The 23,646-nt window shown below is 45.5% G+C and overlaps 2 protein-coding genes across 2 annotated transcripts in view; both read right to left on the reverse strand.

Annotated features, from left to right (window-relative positions):
- LOC120034862 (protein glass-like) overlaps positions 1 to 23,646 on the reverse strand; it is a 467,553-nt gene that overhangs the window by 436,242 nt on the left and 7,665 nt on the right. The window lies entirely within an intron of this gene.
- LOC120034884 (zinc finger protein 470-like) lies at positions 22,185 to 23,347 on the reverse strand. Its single transcript, XM_038981538.1, has one exon. The coding sequence runs from the start codon at positions 23,320 to 23,322 to the stop codon at positions 22,678 to 22,680; it is 645 nt and encodes a 214-aa protein (XP_038837466.1). The 5' UTR covers positions 23,323 to 23,347; the 3' UTR covers positions 22,185 to 22,677.

Genomic DNA, 23,646 nt, shown 5'->3' on the forward strand with positions numbered 1-23,646 from the left:
TTTACATTTGGCCAGTGGAGGCTGGTGGGGGGAGCTATAGGATGGACAGGCTCATTGTAATGGCTGGAATGTAATGAATTGAATGGTATCAAACATATGGAAACCACATGTTTGACTACATTCCATTTATTCCATTCCAGCCATTACAATGAGCCTGTCATCCTATAGCTCCTCCCACCAGCCTCCACTGCATTTGTCCTCACCTCTACCCAGTGGAGCGGGAATATAAATTATATATAGTTTATAGCCCTTTGGCTACCCGGTCTACTATTACATTCCTGCCCATTCCCAAGTAGGCTGGAATCCAGCAAAATCACACTACTACACCCAGTCTCACGATTTTCCATAGCAATATTAATGCCTCCATAGTAGGTCACTCCTATTAGATTTGCCGGATGATAAAACTTTTCAATAGAGACAGGGAATTCCGTTTACTTTCGTTTTTATTGGCAGACTACACCAAAAAGGTGTATTACCGCCACTTATTGGGTGAGTTGAAAACTGGGAGACTTTACTTTTTTTTATTTTTTTATTTCACCTTTATTTAACCAGGTAGGCTAACTGCGACCTGGCCAAGATAGAGCAAAGCAGTGTGACACAAACAACAACACAGAGTTACACATGGAATAAACAAGTGTACAGTCAATAACACAATAGAAAAAAATAAAGTCTATATACAGTGTGTGCAAATGGCGTGAGGAGGTAGGCAATAAATACGCCATGGTAGCGAGGTAATTACAATTTAGCAGATTAACACTGGAGTGATAAATGAGCAGATGATGATGTGCAAGTAGAGATACTAGTGTGCAAAAGAGCAGAAAAGTAAATAAAACAATATGGGGATGAGGTAGGTAGATTGGGTGGGCTATTTACAGATGGACTATGTACAGCTGCAGCGATCGGTTAGCTGCTCAGATAGCTAATGTTTATAGTTGGTGAGGGAAATATAAGTCTCCAGCTTTAGCGATTTTTGCAATTAGTTCCAGTCACTGGCAGCAGAGAACTGGAAGGAAAGGCGGCCAAAGGAGGTGTTGGCTTTGGGGATTACCTGCTGGAGCTCGTGCTACGGGTGGGTGTTGTTATCGTGACCAGTGAGCTGAGATAAGGCGGAGCTTTACCTAGCATAGATTTATAGATGACCTGGAGCCAGTGGGTCTGGCGACGAATATGTAGCGAGGGCCAGCCGACTAGAGCATACAGGTCGCAGTGGTGGGTGGTATAAGGGGCTTTGGTGACAAAACGGATGGCACTGTGATAGACTGCATCCAGTTTGCTGAGTAGAGTATTGGAAGCTATTTTGTTGATGACATCGCCGAAGTCGAGGATCGGTAGGATAGTCTAGTTTTACTAGGGTAAGTTTGGCGGCGTGAGTGAAGGAGGCTTTGTTGCGAAATACAAAGCCGATTCTATATTTGATTTTGGATTGGAGATGTTTAATATGAGTCTGGAAGGAGAGTTTACAGTCTAGCCAGACACCTAGGTATTTGTAGTTGTCCACATATTCTAGGTCAGAACCGTCCAGGGTAGTGATGCTAGTTGGGCAGGCAGGTGCCGGCAGCAAACGGTTGAAAATCATGCATTTGGTTTTACTAGCGTTTAAGAGCAGTTGGAGGCCACGGAAGGAGTGTTGTATGGCATTGAAGCTCGTTTGGAGGTTAGTTAACACAGTGTTCAAAGAAGGGCCAGATGTATACAGAATGGTGTCGTCTGCATAGAGGTGGATCAGGGAATCACCCACAGCAAGAGCGACATCATTGATATATATACAGAGAAAAGAATCGGCCCGAGAATTGAACCCTGTGGTACCCCCATAGAGACTGCCAGAGGTCCGGACAACAGGCCACAGGCCCTCCGATTTGACACACTGAACTCTGTCTGCAAAGTAGTTGGTTACTTTAAAGGGATAGTTCATGCTAAATCTATATATGGCTACAGCCATATTAGCATCGTCAGTTTTCATGAGTGGAAACAGCTAAACTGATGTTAGCAAAGCTGCACTGCAAGCTCCACCTTCCTCCCAAGTGGCGCAGCTGTCTAAGCTGAGGCGCCACTTCATCCTGGGGTTCGATCCATTACCGGGAGCCCCATCCGGCAACCCACAATTGACCCAGTGCCGTCCAGGTTAGGAGAGTGTTTGGCCGGCGGTGTTTTCCTTGGCTCATCGTACTCTAGCGACTCTTCGGGCCGGGCACCTACAAGCTAACTTCGGTCGTCAGTTGAACAATGTTTCCTCCGACACATTGATACTGCTGACTTCCGGTTTAAACAGCGTGGATCATGTTTCGGAGGATGCATTTCTCAACCTTCGCTTCTCTCGAGCCAGTTGGGGAGATGTAGCAATGAGGCAGGCAGAGTGGCAGTAGCTAATGGGGATCCCTAATAAAATACAAATACAAACTATTATTTGGATAACCAGTTGGAGAAAAAAATTATAATAACTAAGTTCGGTAGTTCACAGGGATTTACAACAAAATAAATGTACTCCTTCAGTCGGATTCAAATGTCTTCTCAGATCCCTACACAGACTCAGGAGCCTGGGAGGGGAGAACATCTTCATTCAATATTCCTTGCAATGATTCGGCCGTGAAGTCCTGGAGCGCGTCCGTTTACCGTTTTAAAACTTCCGTTTAAAACCTCTTTGAGGTTTTATGGCGTACCACAACTAATGTTGTATAGCCACCACCAACTGGATGGGGGTCGGGAAGAAAAATACAAAGTACATTCCATTACGGATAAGGGAAAAACGTAATGAATCCACACACACTACTAATAAAATAAAATAAAAACGTTACAAAAATCATCCCACATCCCAGTATCATTCATCCTTCGTGCATAGTTCTCCAGGAACATTCTTCAGTAGAGCAAAGGTTCCCAAAGCACACACATCTCTGGGTCACTCCTCTTTTCAGTTCGCCGCAGCTAGTGACTGGAATGAGCTGCAAAAAACACTCAAACTGGACAGTTTTATCTCCATCTCTTCATTCAAAAACTCAATCATGGAAACTCTTACTGACAGTTGTGGCTGCTTCCCTTGACGCATTGTTGTCTCTACCTTCTTGCCTTTGTGCTGTTGTCTATGCCCAATAATGTGTGTCTGTTTTGTGTTGCTACCATGTTGTTGTCATGTGGTGTTTTGCTACCATGCTGTGTTGTCATGTGTTGCTGCCATGCTATTTTGTTGTCTTAGGACTCTCTTAATGTAGTGTTGGGGTGTCTCTCTTGTTGTGATGTGTGTTTTGTCCTATATTTTATTTTTAATCCCAGCCCCCGTCCCCGCACGTGGCCTTTTGCCTTTTGGTAGGCCGTCATTGTCAGTGGTGGAAAAGGTACCTAATTGTAATTTGAGTAAAAGTAAAGATATCTTCATAGAAAATGACTCAAGTAAAAGTCACCCAGTAAACTTCTACTTGAGTAAAAGTATTTGGTTTAAAATATACTTAAGTATCAAAAGTAAAAGTATAAACCATTTCAAATTTCTTATATTAAGCAAACCAGATGCACCATTTTGTTGTTTTATAAATTTAAGGATAGCCAGAGGCACACTCCAATATTCAAACATAATTTACAAACAAAGAATGTGTGTTTAGTGAGTCCGCCAGATCAGAGGCAGTAGGGATGACCAGGGATGTTCTGTTGATAAGTGCGTGAATTTGACCATTTTCCTGTTCTGCTTAGCATTCAAAATGCAATGAGTACTTTTGGGTGTCAAGGAATATGTATGGAGTAATCTAGTCAAAATATAAATAGTAAAGTACAGATACCCCAAAAAACTACTTAAGTAGTACTTTAAAGTATTTTTACTTAAGTACTTTACACCACAGGTCATTGTAAATAAGAATGTGTTCTTAACTGACTGTCCTTAGTTAAATTAAGGTTAAATAAATAAAAATTCTGAGACTCCAGAAATGACTCATTTGACAGGAGCCCTGCTCCGCAGATCAAAGCAAGACACATTCAATTCATCAATTTGGGGGAGACCCAACACACCTTTTCTGATCAGCAGAAACACACAAAACAAGCCCATTTCTCGTGATCTTCACCGATTTCACTTTACCCAAAGCTTTCTCCACCATTTTAGACGCTTCAAACGGATTCACCAAGACTGGCATACATTGTTTCCAGCATTGGGGAAGCTACTCTGAAAATATAGTTTACCAAGATGCCAATTATTTCACACTGGAAGAAGTTAAGCTAGACTAAAGCTAACCCCTTAAGAAAATATATTGTGTAGATCCAGTAGTTATCTACACCATTACATGGCAAAAAAGTAATTAACTACTTAAAACACTGCATAGATTTGAATTTAGTTAAACTACCACCAAGCTACTGCAAAATGTAGTTCCATTACTAGTTGAACTACATGTAGTTCACTAGTCCCCAACTACAGATTGTTTTTCCAAAAACTGCACTTGTAGCAGGTATGACAGGGTATGATCAGAGCTAGACATTTTCCACAGCAATTTTGCTCCTTTTCCCATTATTTTGGACAAAAGTCCACCCATCTTTTTTTTCACCGCCTTCCGATTCAAGTGCCACATCTGTTTCTGCCATCTCACCTAGCCACAGCCATCTTGTTGTGGTGGAAATTCAACACCAGGGACACCTGAAGCCAATCTTAAAATGAATCACTCTTTATTATCAGCAAGCTGGAGAGGTTACAACAAACCCGTACAGGTCTATCAGAAGCTCCGTTGGGGCAGTCCTAGCAGTTGTCTTATATACGGCTATACACAGACAAATTATATTTGCATGATTTACCATAATTAATTCATCACTAACGGTGGCTCGCACATGTGACTGACCAATAGCTCACAAGGCTTTCTCTCCAAGTTGAGACCTTGAAACTGAGAGACCTCGTGTTCCCATAGCAATATTCTGGGCGTACTGCCAAGTTCTCACACCCTGTTCTGTTTCACCTGTCTTTGTGCTTGTCTCCACCCCCTCCAGGTGTCGCCCATTTTCCCATTATCCTCTGTGTATTTATACCTGTGTTCTCTGTTTGTCTGTTGCCAGTTCGCCTTGTCAGGTCTTAACAGCATGCTTTCCAGTCTTCCTTTTTTCAAGTTCTGTTTCCTAGTTTTCCTGGTTCTGACTTCTGCCTGCATTGACCCCGAGCCTGCCTGCCATCCTGTAACTGCCTGACTCAGACCTGATCACGAACACCTGCCTGTCCTCTACCTGCCCTTTGCCTGCCCCATGTTTACAATAAATCATCTGAGAACTGTACTATCTGCCTCCCGTGTCTGCATCTGTGTCACATCCTGAGTCGGTATACAAGTTGAGGAACAGTGATAATGAGGATTCCTCCATATACGATCAGTCAGTCACCTGCATGAACCTTCCTAATTAGTTATTAGAAAGTAGCATTGATTTGATACATAAACATAACATTTCCCTCACATTCCCTCCTTTTATCACTCTGGGATAATTATCATTACATTAATGTAAGCATAAGATTATAGCTTCTATCAAAGGAGGTTCTATCAATATATTTATATTACAGTAAATTAAATCCAAAACGTTGCACCAGACACTCCATCCTTACAAGCCCTTCACTCTGGGTTTTACAATCTAAAATACACACGCATACACAAGGGATCTGTAAACTCAGGATTGACTAAATCTCTCAATGTTTAAACATTGTTTACATAGTTCTTACCACCATCGGATTGCAGCGACATCTGTTCTGCACGAACTGTTCCTTAGACTAGTCAAAACATAAAAGAAATCCGCTTGGGCCTTCTAAACTTGTCAAACAAAAACAATCCCCTATTCTCACATATTGTCCTTATCTACAGGGGGGAAAAGAAGCTCGTCCAGTGTCGGCAGCTAATCAGTCTCACCATCCTCTTGAGGAGCATTAAACATAATGCCTGCCGAAACCTTCTCAGCCAGGGAGGCACAAAAGCCTTACAACATGTTAGTAATACAATTAGACAGACTAAGCAAAAAACACATGTTCCAGCCCATTGGGCAGTCTGGGATCCCCGACTCCCAATCACAGATTTCAACCAAGTTGCAAGCTTCCACTCGGGCTGTGGGGAATTGTTCTTAGCCACAGTGGCAATGTATTTGGTGAGATCAGTAACATTAGAGTACCAATCGGGGACAAAAGTGCAACATTCATCTCCAGTTATTGCACAAGGGCCCCCTTGACCTGCCAAAATATAGTCAAGAAACTCTGTTTTGCAGAGCCAATTTACGCAATTCTTTCAGTATGTCATTCAATTGTTCCAGGGCATTTCTGTTACGTACACTCCCTCTCCGGCACTTGAGGTCACCAGGCTGCTCATTATTACGCACACTTGTCACCATTGTTACGCGCACCAGTGGCTCATCAGACTCACCTGGACTACATCACCTGCCTGATTACCTTCCCTATATAGGTCACTCCCTTTAGTTCTTTCCCTAGGCATTATTGTTTCTGTTTGTGTGTATATGTGTATATATGCAAATATGTGTATGCTACTTGTGTTTCTTGTTTTGTTCCCTGTGTTATTTATTATTAAAGTCACTCCCTGTACTTACTTCCCGACTCCCAGCATACACGTTACAGAATAACGCCTCACCAAAGGAAAGCATCAGGAAGTGTTTTTTTTTTTTTGTGTAGGTGATGTCGGTCCTACCAGAGCAACCGGGGATGCCTCAGCTTGCTCGTCAGGCTTGCATGCTTCAGCCGGCTCATCAGGCTCCTGTGGCTCAGCCGGCTCGTCAGGCTCCCGCACCTAAGCTGGCTTGGGTTCCCGTGCCCCAGCTGGCTAGACAGGTTCCCGCGTCTTGACGTTTGGCCCGACAAGCGTCCGTTGCCGAGTCTACCGAGGATGCCTCAGCTAGCTTGACAGGCTCCCGCGCCTCAGCCGGCTCGTCAGGCTCCCGCGCCTCAGCCGGCTCATCAAGCTCCCGCACCTCAGCCGGCTCGCCAGGCTCCCGCGCCTCAGCCGGCTCGACACGTTCCCTGCCTCAGCAGAAGCAACCAGCCCGCTCCTGGTCCCTGGGACCGCCCTTCTGATCAGCGTCCTGTGGCTGGAGCCATGCATCAGGGAGGGGGTACTGTTACGTATACTCCCTCTCCGGTGTTCGAGGTCACCAGGCTGTTCATTATTGCTCACACCTGTCACCATTGTTACATGCAAATCAAATCAAAGTTTATTTGTCACGTGCGCCGAATACAACAGGTGTAGACCTTAAAGTGAAATGCTTACTTACAGGCTCTAACCAATAGTGTGAAAAAAGGTGTGTGTAGGTAGGTAAAGAAATAAAACAACAGTAAAAAGACATTTGAAAATAACAGTAGCAAGGCTATATACAGACACCGGTTAGTCAGGCTTATTGAGGTAGTATGTACATGTAGGTATGGTTAAAGTGACTATACATATATGATGAACAGAGAGTAGCAGTAGCGTAAAAAGAGGGCTTGGCAGGTGGTGGGACACAATGCAGATAGCCCGGTTAGCCAATGTGCGGGAGCACTGGTTGGTCGGGCCAATTGAGGTAGTATGTACATGAATGTATAGTTAAAGTGACTATGCATATATGATAAACAGAGTATGAGCAGCGTAAAAGAGGGTTTGGGGGGGGGGGGGCACACAATGCAAATAGTCTGGGTAAGCATTTGGTTACCTGTTCAGAAGTCTTATGGCTTAGGGGGTAAAAACTGTTGAGAAGCCTTTTTGTCCTAGACTTGGCACTCCGGTACCGCTTGCCATGCGGTAGTAGAGAGAACAGTCTATGACTGGGGTGGCTGGGGTTTTTGACAATTTTTAGGGCGAAGCGCTTCCCACATGTGGGGCAGGTGTATGTATTGTCTGCATCCATCCTAATGCTCCCATGTTGTGACCCAATGACACCAGAGGAGGTAGAAGCAGGAGCCACACTCAGGTCGTTAGTATTTGAGCTCCCTCCTTGATCTCTAACCATTGTTTGGGTGTTGTTGGGATTGTGTGCTGTGTTATAGGATAGGTACCTCTCGTGTTGAACGCCCATCCTGACCCTGTTTATATTGGTGAGGTAACCATGAGGTAACTGAGGAAGGCTAGACCCAGGTCCAGGCTTTTATGAACCCAGTCACCAGGCATTAGACAAGACCCTGAAGGAGAAGACAGACTTCCCAAAAGACTACTGTTGTGGAAATTCTTACACAGGGACACTCGAAGTCAATCTTAAATGAATCATTGTTTATTGTCGGCGCGCTGGAGAGGTTCCAACAAACTTAATGCACCATATTGAATGTCTGTCAGAAGCTCTGCTGGGGCAGTCCCAGCAGTTGTCTTATATACGGCTATACACACAAGTTATATTTGCATGATTTAGCATAATTCATTAATCATTACCGTTTTGTTTCATTCATGTGACCGACCAATACTGGTTCATAACATGTGACAGACCAATACCTCACAAGGCTTCTTCTCTCTAAGCTGAACAGATATATTTCATTCTCAAAACAAGGTCTGGGCGGACTGCCAAATTGCAGATACTGATAAGTGAGGATTCGTTCAATCAGTCACTTGCATGAACACAGAAATTGGTTATTAGAACAGCACATGAATAGAACACATTAATTAGTTATAAGTAAAGCACAGCATTTCCATCACAGTACCACCAGGGGGGTCTCCCACTGCTCTCTGTGAAGGCTGAAGCCCAGGGTGACCTGCTCTGTTCATCGTGGATACTGTGGTGTTTGTATCATAGGAACAGGAGGGTCTATCTCTATCAGCCCCTGGCCCTGCTCCATCCCTGCACTGAGTCTGTGAAGAGAAGGGTCTGGGCTGCAGACTGGATCCCTGACTGGAGCCTCTGTCTCTCTGATGACCACCAGGACTGAGGTTGTTCAGTCCACCTGTCCACTGGTTGTGTTCTGTGTGGTGGTGGAGTCTCTGTCCCTCACGGTAGGGTCTTGGTTTTCGACTCGGGAAGGAAGGAAGAGCGATGGCTCCTGATTCAGGGTCCTGATCCGCGGCCAGGGTTTGTGACCAGCGACCTCAGAGGTCCACTCTCCCCCCAGCAACACCGGATATCAGCAGCACAGGAGGCTGCAGAGGGGAGAACGGCTCATAATAATGGCTGGAATGGAGTGAATGGAATGGTATCAAACACATGGAAGCCATTTGTTTGACGTGTTCGATACCATTCCATGTATTCCATTCCAGCCATTACAATGATCCTGTCCTCTCCAATTAAGGTGCTACTGGCCGTCTGTGATCAGCAGGTCTTCACGGGCTGCAGACTGCAAAAACAAAGCTTATAGAGAAAAGCATAAAGGTTTATATAAGAAAGTCTTTGCTACACACACAGAAACATGACATGATTCTTATTAAAATCTTAACCATAGTCAAGTGTCATACCCTGATCTGTTTCACCTGTCTTTGTGCTTGTCTCCACCCCCCACTAGGTGTCTCCCATCTCCCCTCATTATCCCCTGTGTATTTATACATGTGTTCTCCGTTTGTCTGTTGCCAGTTCGTTTTGTTCGTCAAGCCTACCAGTGTTTTCTCCCTTGTTCCTGTCTTTTCTATAGTTCCTGTGTTCTAGTTTTCCCAGTTTTTACCATTCTGCCTGCCTACCTTGCCCCACCACACTGGATTACTGACCTCTGCCTGCCCTTGACCTGTTGTTTTGCCTGCCCCCTGTTCTAGTAACACACTTTTGTTACTTCGACACTGTTTGCATCTGGGTCTTACCTAAAACGTGATAGTCAAGCCCAGCACACTGTTATTCAAGTACCTAAGAATATGGAACCATTGGAGTTTATTATAAAACGATTCCATATCATTTTTTTTAACACTATGGTTTTGTTGTGGGGCGGCTATGTTGTCAAACAACCTAGTTCATATTCTTAGAGGAGGTGCTCCCACAATAATGTGATTTGTACTGCAGACAAGTTATTGGATGATTTTGTTTTACCAATTGCTGTGCTGATCAATGAGCAGTTCATTATCTCTGTCAAATGAATATGTAGCTTAAAGTTGTGTGTGATACACATTTACAACAGGCCTATATCTAAAACTACATTCAGCCTAATGATATATATATATATATATATATATATATACATACATACATACATACATACATACATACATACATACATACACAGTGCATAAAACATTAGGAACACAGCCTGAGACATGGATTGTATGTGTGCCATTCAGAGGGTGAATGGGCAAGACAAAAGATTTAAGTGCCTTTGAATAGGGTATGGTAGTAGGTGCCAGGTGCACAGTTTTAGCGTGTCAAGAACTGCAAAGCTGCTGGGGTTTTCACACTCAACAGTTTCCGCATGTGTATCAAGAATGGTCCACCACCCAAAGGACATCCAGCCAACTTAACACAGCCAACTTAACACAGTTCACTTTCTCATCCATAGCCTAAAACGCATATCAAGTGCAAGTTGTCTGTTTTGCTCACGTCTGAAGGCTGGGGGGCATTTAGGACGTATTCTACTGCGGCTCGCTAAAATATCGGAATGATTATGATCACACTTCCTCAATTCAAATATTATTGCGACACTACACCAAAGATGGTTAAGAAACTTGGGATCCAAGCTCGAGTTATCAGTGCAGCGTGTTATCGCCTGGACATAACTGTCAATTTATAGGAAAAAAAGGAAAGCATCACGGGACAAAAAAACGAATCCCGTCCGAATCGTTCTACCGGAATAACAGACATTCTGGGGTAATAAATACATTCGCAAGGTTCTCTAGTTATACAAGTCCCGTGAGAATAGGACTATAGCCTTCATAATAACTCCTGCAGAATTAATCATTTATTGCACTAAAATGATACACCAAATGTAGGCAGTATTTGGACTTGGGAACAGGAGTGGAGAAATATGATTTCGTTCTTTCTGCATGTTGAGAGAATCCAATGCTCAATTAGATACCATCTGTAGAGGTGCTGTCTTCATCATAAAAGCTGATAGTATTTAACCACATCAAATATGCATCGAAGCCGAACTTAAATCTGTTATGCTGGTGAATGAGGACCCAAAAGCGACTTAAAGAAACAGAGTCTTTATTCCAGGCTTAAACAAACAATGATTCTCCTGGAAATTATCATAGGTAAATCCAAAACAGGAAACTGAAATCCTCTCGTCAGTAGAGAGGAACGACTGGAGACGCGACCACAGACTGCAGGTCGCTTCAGGAAGGCACAGGCCGTAGCTGACATAGACACCTGCTCACACGCAGCATCTGAAGAAGGCAAAAACACGACAGGGCGGAACAAGGACACAGAACAGCAAACATCAAACAAGAATCCGACAAGGACAGAAGCGGAAGACAGAGGGAGAAATAGGGACTCTAATCAGAGGGTAAAATAGGGGACAGGTGTGAAAGAGTAAATGAGGTAGTTAGGAGAATGGGAAACAGCTGGGAGCAGGAACGGAACGATAGAGAGAGAGAGCGAGAGAGGGAGAGAGGGAGGGGGAGAGAGAGGGATAGAAAGAGGGAAAGAACCTAATAAGACCAGCAGAGGGAAGCACAGGGACAAGACATGATGATCAATGACAAAACATGACAGTACCCCCCCACTCACCGAGCGCCTCCTGGCGCACTCGAGGAACCCTGGCGGCAACGGAGGAAATCATCAATCAACGAACGGTCCAGCACGTCCCGAGATGGAACCCAACTCCTCTCCTCAGGACCGTAACCCTCCCAATCCACTAAGTACTGGTGACCACGTCCCCGAGAACGCATGTCCATGATCTTCCGTACCTTGTAAATAGGTGCGCCCTCGACAAGGACGGGGGGGGGGGAGGGAAGACGAACGGGGGCGCGAAGAAAAGGCTTAACACAGGAGACATGGAAGACAGGGTGGACGCGACGAAGATGTCGCGGAAGAAGCAGTCGCACAGCGACAGGATTGACGACCTGAGAGACACGGAACGGACCAATGAACCGCGGAGTCAACTTGCGAGAAGCTGTCGTAAGGGGAAGGTTACGAGTGGAAAGCCACACTCTCTGACCGCGACAATACCTAGGGCTCTTAATCCTACGTTTGTTGGCGGCTCTCACAGTCTGCGCCCTGTAACGGCAAAGTGCAGACCTGACCCTCCTCCAGGTGCGCTCACAACGTTGGACAAAAGCCTGAGCGGAGGGAACGCTGGACTCGGCGAGCTGGGACGAGAACAGAGGAGGCTGGTACCCAAGACTACTCTGAAACGGAGATAGCCCGGTAGCAGACGAAGGAAGCGAGTTGTGAGCGTATTCTGCCCAGGGGAGCTGTTCTGCCCAAGACGCAGGGTTTCGAAAAGAAAGGCTGCGTAATATGCGACCAATCGACTGATTGGCCCTTTCTGCTTGACCGTTAGACTGGGGATGAAACCCGGAAGAGAGACTGACGGAAGCACCAATCAAACGACAGAACTCCCTCCAAAACTGTGACGTGAATTGCGGGCCTCTGTCTGAAACGGCGTCTAACGGGAGGCCATGAATTCTGAACACATTCTCAATGATGATTTGTGCCGTCTCCTTAGCGGAAGGAAGCTTAGCGAGGGGAATGAAATGTGCCGCCTTAGAGAACCTATCGACAACCGTAAGAATCACAGTCTTCCCCGCAGACGAAGGCAGACCGGTAATAAAGTCTAAGGCGATGTGAGACCATGGTCGAGAAGGAATGGGAAGCGGTCTGAGACGACCGGCAGGAGGAGAGTTACCTGACTTAGTCTGCGCGCAGTCCGAACAAGCAGCCACGAAACGGCGCGTGTCACGCTCCTGAGTAGGCCACCAAAACCGCTGGCGAATAGAAGCAAGCGTACCCCGAACGCCGGGGTGGCCAGCTAACTTGGCAGAGTGAGCCCACTGAAGAACAGCCAGACGAGTAGAGACAGGAACGAACAGAAGGTTACTAGGACAAGCGCGCGGCGACGCAGTGTGAGTGAGTGCTTGCTTTACCTGTCTCTCAATTCCCCAGACAGTCAACCCGACAACACGCCCCTCAGGGAGAATCCCCTCGGGGTCGGTAGAAGCCACAGAAGAACTAAAGAGACGGGATAAGGCATCAGGCTTGGTGTTCTTATTTCCCGGGCGATAAGAAATCACGAACTCGAAACGAGCGAAAAACAACGCCCAACGAGCTTGACGTGCATTAAGTCGTTTGGCAGAACGGATGTACTCAAGGTTCTTATGGTCAGTCCAAACGACAAAAGGGACGGTCGCCCCCTCCAACCACTGTCGCCATTCGCCTAGGGCTAAGCGGATGGCGAGCAGTTCGCGGTTACCCACATCATAGTTGCGTTCCGATGGCGATAGGCGATGAGAAAAATAAGCGCAAGGATGGACCTTATCGTCAGACTGGAAGCGCTGGGACAGAATGGCTCCCACGCCCACCTCTGAAGCGTCAACCTCGACAATAAATTGTTTAGTGACGTCAGGAGTAACAAGGATAGGAGCGGATGTAAAACGCTTCTTGAGGAGATCAAAAGCTCCCTGGGCGGAACCGGACCACTTAAAGCACGTCTTGACAGAAGTCAGAGCTGTGAGAGGAGCAGCCACTTGACCGAAATTACGAATGAAACGCCGATAGAAATTAGCGAAACCGAGAAAGCGCTGCAACTCGACACGTGACTTAGGAACGGGCCAATCGCTGACAGCCTGGACCTTAGCGGGATCCATCTGAATGCCTTCAGCGGAAATAACAGAACCGAGAAATGTGACAGAGGAGACATGAAAGGCGCACTTCTCAGCCTTCACGTAGAGACAATTCTCTAAAAGGCGCTGGAGTACACGTCGAACGTGCTGAACATGAATCTCGAGTGACGGTGAAAAAAATCAGGATATCGTCAAGGTAAACGAAAACAAAGATGTTCAGCATGTCTCTCAGTACATCATTAACTAATGCCTGAAAGACAGCTGGAGCATTAGCGAGACCGAACGGCAGAACCCGGTATTCAAAATGCCCTAACGGAGTGTTAAACGCCGTTTTCCACTCGTCCCCCTCTCTGATGCGCACGAGATGGTAAGCGTTACGAAGGTCCAACTTAGTAAAGAACCTGGCTCCCTGCAGAATCTCGAAGGCTGACGACATAAGGGGAAGCGGATAACGATTCTTAACCGTTATGTCATTCAACCCTCGATAATCCACGCAGGGGCGCAGAGTACCGTCCTTCTTCTTAACAAAAAAAAACCCCGCTCCGGCGGGAGAGGAAGAAGGCACCACGGTACCGGCGTCGAGAGAAACAGACAGATAATCCTCGAGAGCCTTACGTTCGGGAGCCGACAGAGAGTATAGTCTACCCCGAGGAGGAGTGGTCCCCGGAAGGAGATCAATACAACAATCATACGACCGGTGAGGAGGAAGAGAGTTGGCTCTGGACCGACTGAAGACCGTGCGCAGATCATGATATTCCTCCGGCACTCCTGTCAAATCACCAGGTTCCTCCTGAGAAGAGGGGACAGAAGAAATAGGAGGGATAGCAGACATTAAACACTTCACATGACAAGAAACGTTCCAGGATAGGATAGAATTACTAGACCAATTAATAGAAGGATTATGACAAACTAGCCAGGGATGACCCAAAACAACAGGTGTAAAAGGTGAACGAAAAATCAAAAAGGAAATGGTCTCACTGTGGTTACCAGATACTGTGAGGGTTAAAGGTAGTGTCTCACATCTGATACTGGGGAGAAGACTACCATCTAAGGCGAACATGGGCGTGGGCTTCCCTAACTGTCTGAGAGGAATGTCATGTTTCCGAGCCCATGCTTCGTCCATAAAACAACCCTCAGCCCCAGAGTCTATCAAGGCACTGCAGGAAGCAGCCGAACCGGTCCAGCGTAGATGGACCGACAAGGTAGTACAGGATCTTGATGGAGAGACCTGAGTAGTAGCGCTCACCAGTAGCCCTCCGCTTACTGATGAGCTCTGGCCTTTTACTGGACATGACATGACAAAATGTCCAGCAGAACCGCAATAGAGGCAAAGGCGGTTGGTGATTCTCCGTTCCCTCTCCTTAGTCGAGATGCGAATACCTCCCAGCTGCATGGGCTCAGTCTCTGAGCCGGTGGGAGGAGATGGTTGAGATGCGGAGAGGGGGAACACCGTTAACGCGAGCTCTCTTCCACGAGCTCGGTGACGAAGATCTACCCGTCGTTCTATGCGGATGGCGAGTGCAATCAAAGAGTCCACGCTGGAAGGAACCTCCCGGGAGAGAATCTCATCCTTAACCTCAGCGTGGAGTCCCTCCAGAAAACGAGCGAGCAACGCCGGCTCGTTCCAGTCACTGGAGGCAGCAAGAGTGCGAAACTCTATAGAGTAATCCGTTATGGATCGATCACCTTGACATAGGGAAGCCAGGGCCCTGGAAGCCTCCTTCCCAAAAACTGAACGATCAAAAACCCGTATCATCTCCTCTTTAAAGTTCTGATAATCGTTAGAACACTCAGCCCTTGCCTCCCAGATAGCTGTGCCCCACTCCCGAGCCCGACCAGTAAGGAGTGATATGACGTAAGCGATCCGAGCTCTCTCTCTTGAGTATGTGTTGGGCTGGAGAGAGAAGACAATATCACACTGGGTGAGAAAGGAGCGACACTCAGTGGGTTGCCCAGAGTAACATGGTGGGTTATTAACCCTAGGTTCCGGAGACTCGGAAGACCAGGAAGTAGCTGGTGGCACGAGACGAAGACTCTGAAACTGTCCTGAGAGGTCGGAGACCTGAGCGGCCAGGGTCTCAACGGCATGACGAGCAGCAGACAATTCCTGCTCGTGTCTGCCGAGCATAGCTCCCTGGAACTCGACGGCAGTGTTGCGAGAATCCGTAGTCGCTGGGTCCATTCTTGGTCGGATTCTTCTGTTATGCTGGTGAATGAGGACCCAAAAGCGACTTAAAGAAACAGAGTCTTTATTCCAGGCTTAAACAAACAATGATTCTCCTGGAAATTATCATAGGTAAATCCAAAACAGGAAACTGAAATCCTCTCGTCAGTAGAGAGGAACGACTGGAGACGCGACCACAGACTGCAGGTCGCTTCAGGAAGGCACAGGCCGTAGCTGACATAGACACCTGCTCACACGCAGCATCTGAAGAAGGCAAAAACACGACAGGGCGGAACAAGGACACAGAACAGCAAACATCAAACAAGAATCCGACAAGGACAGAAGCGGAAGACAGAGGGAGAAATAGGGACTCTAATCAGAGGGTAAAATAGGGGACAGGTGTGAAAGAGTAAATGAGGTAGTTAGGAGAATGGGAAACAGCTGGGAGCAGGAACGGAACGATAGAGAGAGAGAGCGAGAGAGGGAGAGAGGGAGGGGGAGAGAGAGGGATAGAAAGAGGGAAAGAACCTAATAAGACCAGCAGAGGGAAGCACAGGGACAAGACATGATGATCAATGACAAAACATGACAAAATCTTATCAGAAACACGTTGGGCCGTTTTCACAGGTTCCTGTTTCCTAACAACCTTTCAAACTGATGTCATTTGGAGATTTTGCAAGGAAATCTTTCCCGTTTTTTTTTCTTTATTGTATTTTTTTGCTCAGTAGGCCTAACTAAACGTCTTGACTCCGCGAAAATGACAAAGAGAACATTACCGATGTCAACTAGATCGAAGCATTCATTCTATCGATCTATTACATTATTCTATTGCGTAAAGGTTCATTTCGTTTTCTAGGGCAACGTAATGACAATCGAGAAGCTACAAGGTATCTAATTATAAACAAGTTGATTAGCAAATAGCCTACCAAAATGTCGGAAATTATAAGTAGAAACATATCTATATCAGGCAACAAAAAATAAAATCCTGCACCTCCTGTCAAATAATCGTTCTGCGGTCTTTGACTGTAGTTTATAGCGCATTTTCTATATTTGCGGGTTAGGGTAGGGAGTGGGACTCAGGTTTTCACTTTATCACATACAGTGCATTCGTAAAGTATTCAGACCCATTCACCGTTTCCACATTTTGGTACATTACAACCTTATTTTAACATTGATTAAATTATTTCCCCCCTCATCAATCTACACACAATACCCTATAATGACAATGCAAAAACAGATTTGAGATTTTTTTGCAAATGTAAAAAAAAAAAATACTGAAATATCACAGCTAATAAGTATTCAGACCATTTACTCAGTACTTTGTTGAAGCACCTTTGGCAGCGATTGCAGCCTCTAGTCTTCTTGGGTATGACCTTACAAGCTTGGCACACCTTTATTTGGGGAGTTTCTCCCATTCTTCTCTGCAGACCCTTCCAAGCTCTGTCAGGTTGGATGGGGAGCATCGCTGCACAGCTATTTTCAGGTCTCTCCAGAGATGTTTGATCAGGTTTAAGTCCAGGCTCTGGCTGGGCCACTCAAGGATATTCAGAGACTTTTCACGAAGCCACTCTTGCGTCTTAACTGTGTGCTTAGGGTCATTGTCCTGTTGGAAGGTAAACCTTCGCCCCAGTCTGAGGTCCTGAGCGCTCTGGAACAGGTTTTCATCAAAGATCTCTATGTTCTTTGCTCTTTTCATCTTTCCCTCGATCCTGACTAGTCTCCCAGTCCCTGCCGCTGAAAGACATTCCCACAGTATGATGCTGCCACCACCATGCTTCACCGTAGGGATGATGCCAGGTTTCCTCCAGACGTGACGCTTGGCATTTAGGCCAAAGACTTCAATCTTGGTTTCATCAGACCAGAGAATCTTGTTTCTCATGGTCTGAGCGTCCTTTAGGTGCCTTTTGGCAAACTCCAAGCGGGCAGTCATGTGCTTTTTACTGAGGAGTGGCTTCAGTCTGGCCACTCTATCATTCAGGCCTGATTGGTGGAGTGCTGCAGACATGGTTTTCCTTCTGGACGGTTCTCCCATCTCCACAGACAAACTCTGGAGCTCTGTCAGAGTGACCATCGGGTTCTTGGTCACCTCCATGACCAAGGCCTTTTTTGCTCAGTTTGGCCGGGCGGCCAGCTCTAGGAAGGGTCTCGGTGGTTCCAAACTTCTTCCATTTAACAATGATGGAGGCCACTGTGATCTTGGAAATCTTCAATGCTGCAGACATTGTTTGGTACCCTCCCCCATGTCTGTGCCTCAACACAATCCTGTCTCAGAGCTCTATGGACAATTCCTTCGACCTCATGGCTTGGTTTTTGCTCTGACAACTGTGGGACCTTATATAGACAGGTGTGTGCCTTTCCAAATCATGTCCAATCACTTGAATTTACCACAGGTGGACTCCAATCAAGTTGTAGAAACATCTCAAGGATGATCAATGGAAACCGGATGCACCTGAGCTCAATTTCGAGTCTCATAGCAAAGGATCTGAATACTTATGTAAATAAGGTATTTCAGTTATATTCTTTTAATTAGAAAAACATTCTAAAAACCTGTTTTCGCTTTGTCGTATGGTGTGTAGATTGATGAGGAAAAATAATGCTGTAACAAAATGTAGAAAAAGTGAACGGGTCTGAATACTTTCCAAATGCACTGTCAGGCGGTTGCAGATGGGTTATTAGCGGGTGCAGGTGACCCACGCACCACTAGTTGTCACCAAATGAGCTAACGTCATAGCAGTGGCGGTCGGTGCCGTTTATGATGAGGGAGGACGTTTTTGTTTTTGTCATATATACATATATTCATATACATAGCTCATAAATCAAGCACATATATTAAGCATCATTTAGGTGGCCTAGGGCCCTCAGGCTGCTTTAGAGCCTGCTTGTGACCATAAGATTAAAGCTTGCACAACACACCCCATGACTAAGATACAAGACTGCTGTTGCTCAAAACATGGTTCCCCATTGTCACAAGGATACTAACCGCACAAACAGTTATAGAAGCGCCAAACTAATCCGCCTGACTTAAGTCATTGCTCGCACCCCTCTAATCAGGAAAGACCCTAGCCCCAGACAGTAACTGCCAGTTTCAGTTCCCCTTATCTCACGACTCCTTGACACACAGACATTTCATCGCATGAACACTCACACTTCACTCCCCTCTCTACTGGTCGGGTGCCAAGAGCAGAGGACTCTGCTGTGCACCAATGGGGCTCCTGCTCTGGCTAGAGCAGGCCCGCCTCCAACTCTTCAGGACCAGTCAGAAGACCAACACGACGAGAATCCACCTACATTGTTCCATGAATAAAATCTGCTGCAACCTTTGTTTAAGCAGCCTTTTTCAGCTGACTCCTTACTGAGTCATATGACTAGGTCCGTGCACGCTTAACTGCAGGACAAGATATCTTTGACTTAATAAACCTGCCATTTTGCTACAACTGAAATCCACTCTGTCCAGTGTCCATGATTTGGTCTCACTCTCCAGTATATGAAACACCAACATTTTTCATGAGCATGGCCTTATTTCTATTATAGCATATTGGATGACTGTCATTCAAATTCCATTCACCCAGTTCAATGCAACATTGATAGGTTTAGGCTACTACATGATACTCACATTTTCCCTATACCCATAATGAGGTTGCTACAACTTAGCCTATGAAGGAAAGTTTACAAAGTAGCACACAGGTCGACAGAAAAATTTGAGGTGACAGACAGTGACACATTCAATACTGCCTTGCACACTCTTGCCTGCATCTAGCTGATCTAATGTGTAATCATTCGTCCAGTTGCAAACGAGAGTTTCCATTGGACAAATTCAGGTAAGTTTTTCCCTGTTTCGTTCCGTAAACACAGTTCACTTTCATAGTGGCCCTGTTGTAATTCCTTCTCGCATCTATGTGCTCTCCTCCCCTCACCTTTTCCCTTCATTTGTGGACTTCAATGCACAACACATCAGCTGTATTTGAACAGGCGAAAAAAAACTTTCCAAGCCAAACCATATCAAAACCGCTACATACCATATTAGCTAAAGTAACATCATAGTCAGCATAGCTAATAGAACTAACGTGTTAGTAAACTCGCTAATCATGCACCAATACATTTGTAAAACCAAAAGCTTACCTTTATTTGGAAGTACTAGTGTTGTGTTGGGACATAGCCAGCTAGCTAACATAGCATCCCTCTACTTGAGCAGGGCTTGAGTGAGCTAAACTAGCTAGCTCCATTTGCTAACTACAGCTGAAGTCGGAAGTTTAAATACACTTAGGTTGGAGTCATTAAAACTTGTTTTTCAACCACTCTACAAATTTCTTGTTAACAAACTATAGCTTTCGCAAGTCGGTTAGGAAATCTACTTTGTGCATGACACAAGTATTTTTACAACAATTGTTTACAGATTATTTCACTTATAATTCACTGTATCACAATTCCAGTGGGTCAGAAGTTTACATACACTAAGTTGACTGTGCCTTTAAACAGCTTGGAAAATTCCAGAAAATTATGTCATGGCTTTAGAAGCTTCCGGTAGGCTAATTGACATAATTTGAGTCAATTGGAGGTGTACCTGTAGATGTATTTCATGGCCTACCTTCAAACTCAGTGCCTCTTTGCTTAACATCATGGGAAAATCAAAAGAAATCAGCAAAGACCTCCACAAGTCTGGTTCATCCTTGGGAGCAATTTCCAAACTCCTGAAGGTACCACGTTCATATGTACAAACAATAGTACACAAGTATAAACACCATGGGACCATGCAGCCATCATACCCCTCAGGAAGGAGACGTGTTCTGTCTCCTAGAGATGAACGTACTTTGGTGCGAAAAGTACAAATCAATCCCAGAACAACAGCAGGGACCTTGTGAAGATGCTGGAGGAAACAGGTACAAAAGTATCTATATCCACAGTTAAATGAGTCCTATATCGACATAACCTGAAAGGCCGCTCAGCAAGGAAGAAGCCACTGCTCCAAAACTGCCATAAAAAAGCCAGACTACGGTTTGCAACTGCACATGGGGACAAAGATAGTACTTTTTGGAGAAATGTCCTCTGGTCTGATGAAACAAAAATATAACTGTTTGGCCATAATGACCATCGTTATGATTGGAGGAAAAAGGTTAGAGGCTTGCAAGCTTAAGAACACCATCCCAACCGTGAAGCACGGGGGTGGCAGCATCATGTTGTGGGTGGGCTTTGCTGCAGGAGAGACTGGTGCACTTCACAAAATAGATGGCATCATGAGGCAGGGGAAATTATGTGGATATACTGAAGCAACATCTCAAGACATCAGTCAGGAAGTTAAAGCTTGGTCGCAAATGGGTCTTCCAAATGGACAATGACCCCAAGCATACTTCCAAAGTTGTGGCAAAACGGCTTAAGGACAACAAAACGGCTTAAGGTATTGGAGTGGCCATCACAAAGCCCTGACCTCAATCCTACAGAAAATTTGTTGGCAGAACTGAAAAAGGGTGCCTACAACCCTGACTCAGGTACACCAGCTCTGTCAGGAGGAATGGACCAAAATTCACCCAACTTATTTTGGGAAGCTTGTGGAAGGCTACCTGAAACGTTTGACCCAAGTTAAGCAATTTAAAGGCAATGCTACCAAATACTAAATTGAGTGTATGTAAACTTCTGACCCACTGGGAATGTGATGAAAGAAATAAAAGCTTAAATAAATAGTTCTCTGTACTGTTATTCTGACATTTCACATTCTTCAAATAAAGTGGTGATCCTAACTGACTTAAGACAGGGAATTTTTACTAGGATTAAATGTCAGGAATTGTGAAAAACTGAGTTCAAATGTATTTGGCTAAGGTGTATGTAAACTTCCGACTTCAACTGTAAGTAAGTGAAACTGAAAGAAATGACTCTCTCTCTTCCTTCTCCTTCATTTTTGAAGAAACAAATTTGTTCAAAACTGTTGTCTTTCTCGCTCTTTGAGTAAACTACTCACCACATTTTATGCACTGCCGTGCTAGCTAGCTGTAGCTTATGCTTTCAGTACTAGATTCATTCTCTGATCCTTTGATTGGGTGGAAACATGTCAGTTCATGTTGCAAGAGCTCTGATAGCTTCGAGGACGTCCTCTGTAAGTTGTCATAATTACTGTGTAAGTTTATGGGAGGTGAGAACCACGAGCCACGAGGTTTTGTATTGAAGTCAAGTACCCAGAGGAAGGCGGAAACTATCTCTCCTCCGGCTACACCATAGTGCTACCCTACAGAGTGCTGTTGAGGCTACTGTAGACCTTCATTGCAAAACAATGTATTTTAATCAATGATTTGGTGGCGTGAATATATTTAGTATAGTCTTATCTAAAAAGGTGAACTTTTAATGTTTCACTATGTTTATTACTATGAAATTCACTGAGGAGCCTCCACTGGTGTGATGAGATCAGATGTGATTTATACTAGTCAATGAAAGTCTTAGAATGAAAAGTCACATTTCGTGTTTATTAAACATAAACAAGTGTTAAATACACCTGTCTCAACTACAAATCTGTATGATAAACGACATTAAATTTCTCATTAAAAGTGTCTTGGGACAGAAATTAAGTAGTTGAATGGCATTTGTGAACATCATATAGCCTACACAGTACAAACACAATATGAACACTTTTTAGGCTTATATATCACACAATGTCTGGATACAATATTCGTGCCAGGAATATTCAACATGGTTACTCTCGTTATTCCAAATGCATCTGCTGACAAAAATGACAATTCATGTTTGTCTTTAATGCAGGGTTTGAGTGGTATGGCTACTTTCTATGTTATAGAGTGGAATGGTTTTCTATTGGTGTATCCTGAGGTAGCTCCTTTCTGAGAACCTCTTCCTGCAGTGCGTACAGGCGAAAGGCCTCTCTCCTATGTGGACCGTCAGGTGCATCTTCAGCTGTTGCTGGCTGGAGAATCTCTTCTCACAATGGGGTCAGCTGGAGGATTTCTCCCCTGTGTGGACCCTCTGGTGCCTCTTCAGGTTACCAGCATGGGCGAAGTGCATGTGACACTGGGTACAGCTGAAGGGTTCCTCCCCTGTGTGAACACCCCTATGTCTGATAAGGTTACTCAGGAAGGAGAAGCTCTTGTAACACAGCTTGCACTTGAAGGGCCTCTCCTTGGTGTGAACGGTCTGGTGTTGCTTCACATAGCTCGCCTCAGAGAAGCGCTTCCCACATGTGGGGCAGGCGTACGGCTTGTCGGCGTCTGTCCTAATGCATCGCTTCCCACGTTGTGACGCCGAGGAGGTAGAAGCAGGAGCCACCACACTCAGGTCGTTAGTCTTTGAGCTCCCTCCTTGACCTCTAGCCATTAATTGGGTGTTGTTATGGTTGTGTGCTGTGTTATAGGCTAGGTACCTCTTGTGGTGAACGCCCATCCTGACCATGTCTGTATTTGTGGGGTAAACCTGAGGTAACTGAGGAAGGGTAGACCCAGACGTCCTATGAACCCAGTCACCAGGCATTAGACAAGACCCTGAAGAAGAAGACAGACTTCCTGAAAGACTCCCACCAGGGGGGTCTCCCACCACTCTCTCTGAAGGCTGAAGCCCAGGGTGACCTGCTCTGTTCATCATGGATACTGTGATGTTTGTATCATAGGAACAGGAGGGTCTATCTCTATCAGCCCCAGGCCCTGCTTCATCCCTGCACTGAGACTGTGAAGAGAAGGGTCTGGGCTGCAGACTGGATCCCTGACTGGAGCCTCTGTCTCTCTGATGACTACCAGGACTGAGGTTGTTCAGTCCACCTGTCCACTGGTTGTGTTCTGTGTGGTGGTGGAGTCTCTGTCCCTCGCGGTTCGGTCCTGGTTCCAACTCGGGAAGGAAGCGTGATGGCTCCTGATCCAGGGTTCTGATCCGGGGCCAGGGTTTGAGCCCAGCCACCTCAGAGGTCCACTC

This window comes from Salvelinus namaycush, chromosome 42, assembly GCF_016432855.1.
Source record: "Salvelinus namaycush isolate Seneca chromosome 42, SaNama_1.0, whole genome shotgun sequence".
NCBI classification, from domain to species: domain Eukaryota; kingdom Metazoa; phylum Chordata; class Actinopteri; order Salmoniformes; family Salmonidae; genus Salvelinus; species Salvelinus namaycush.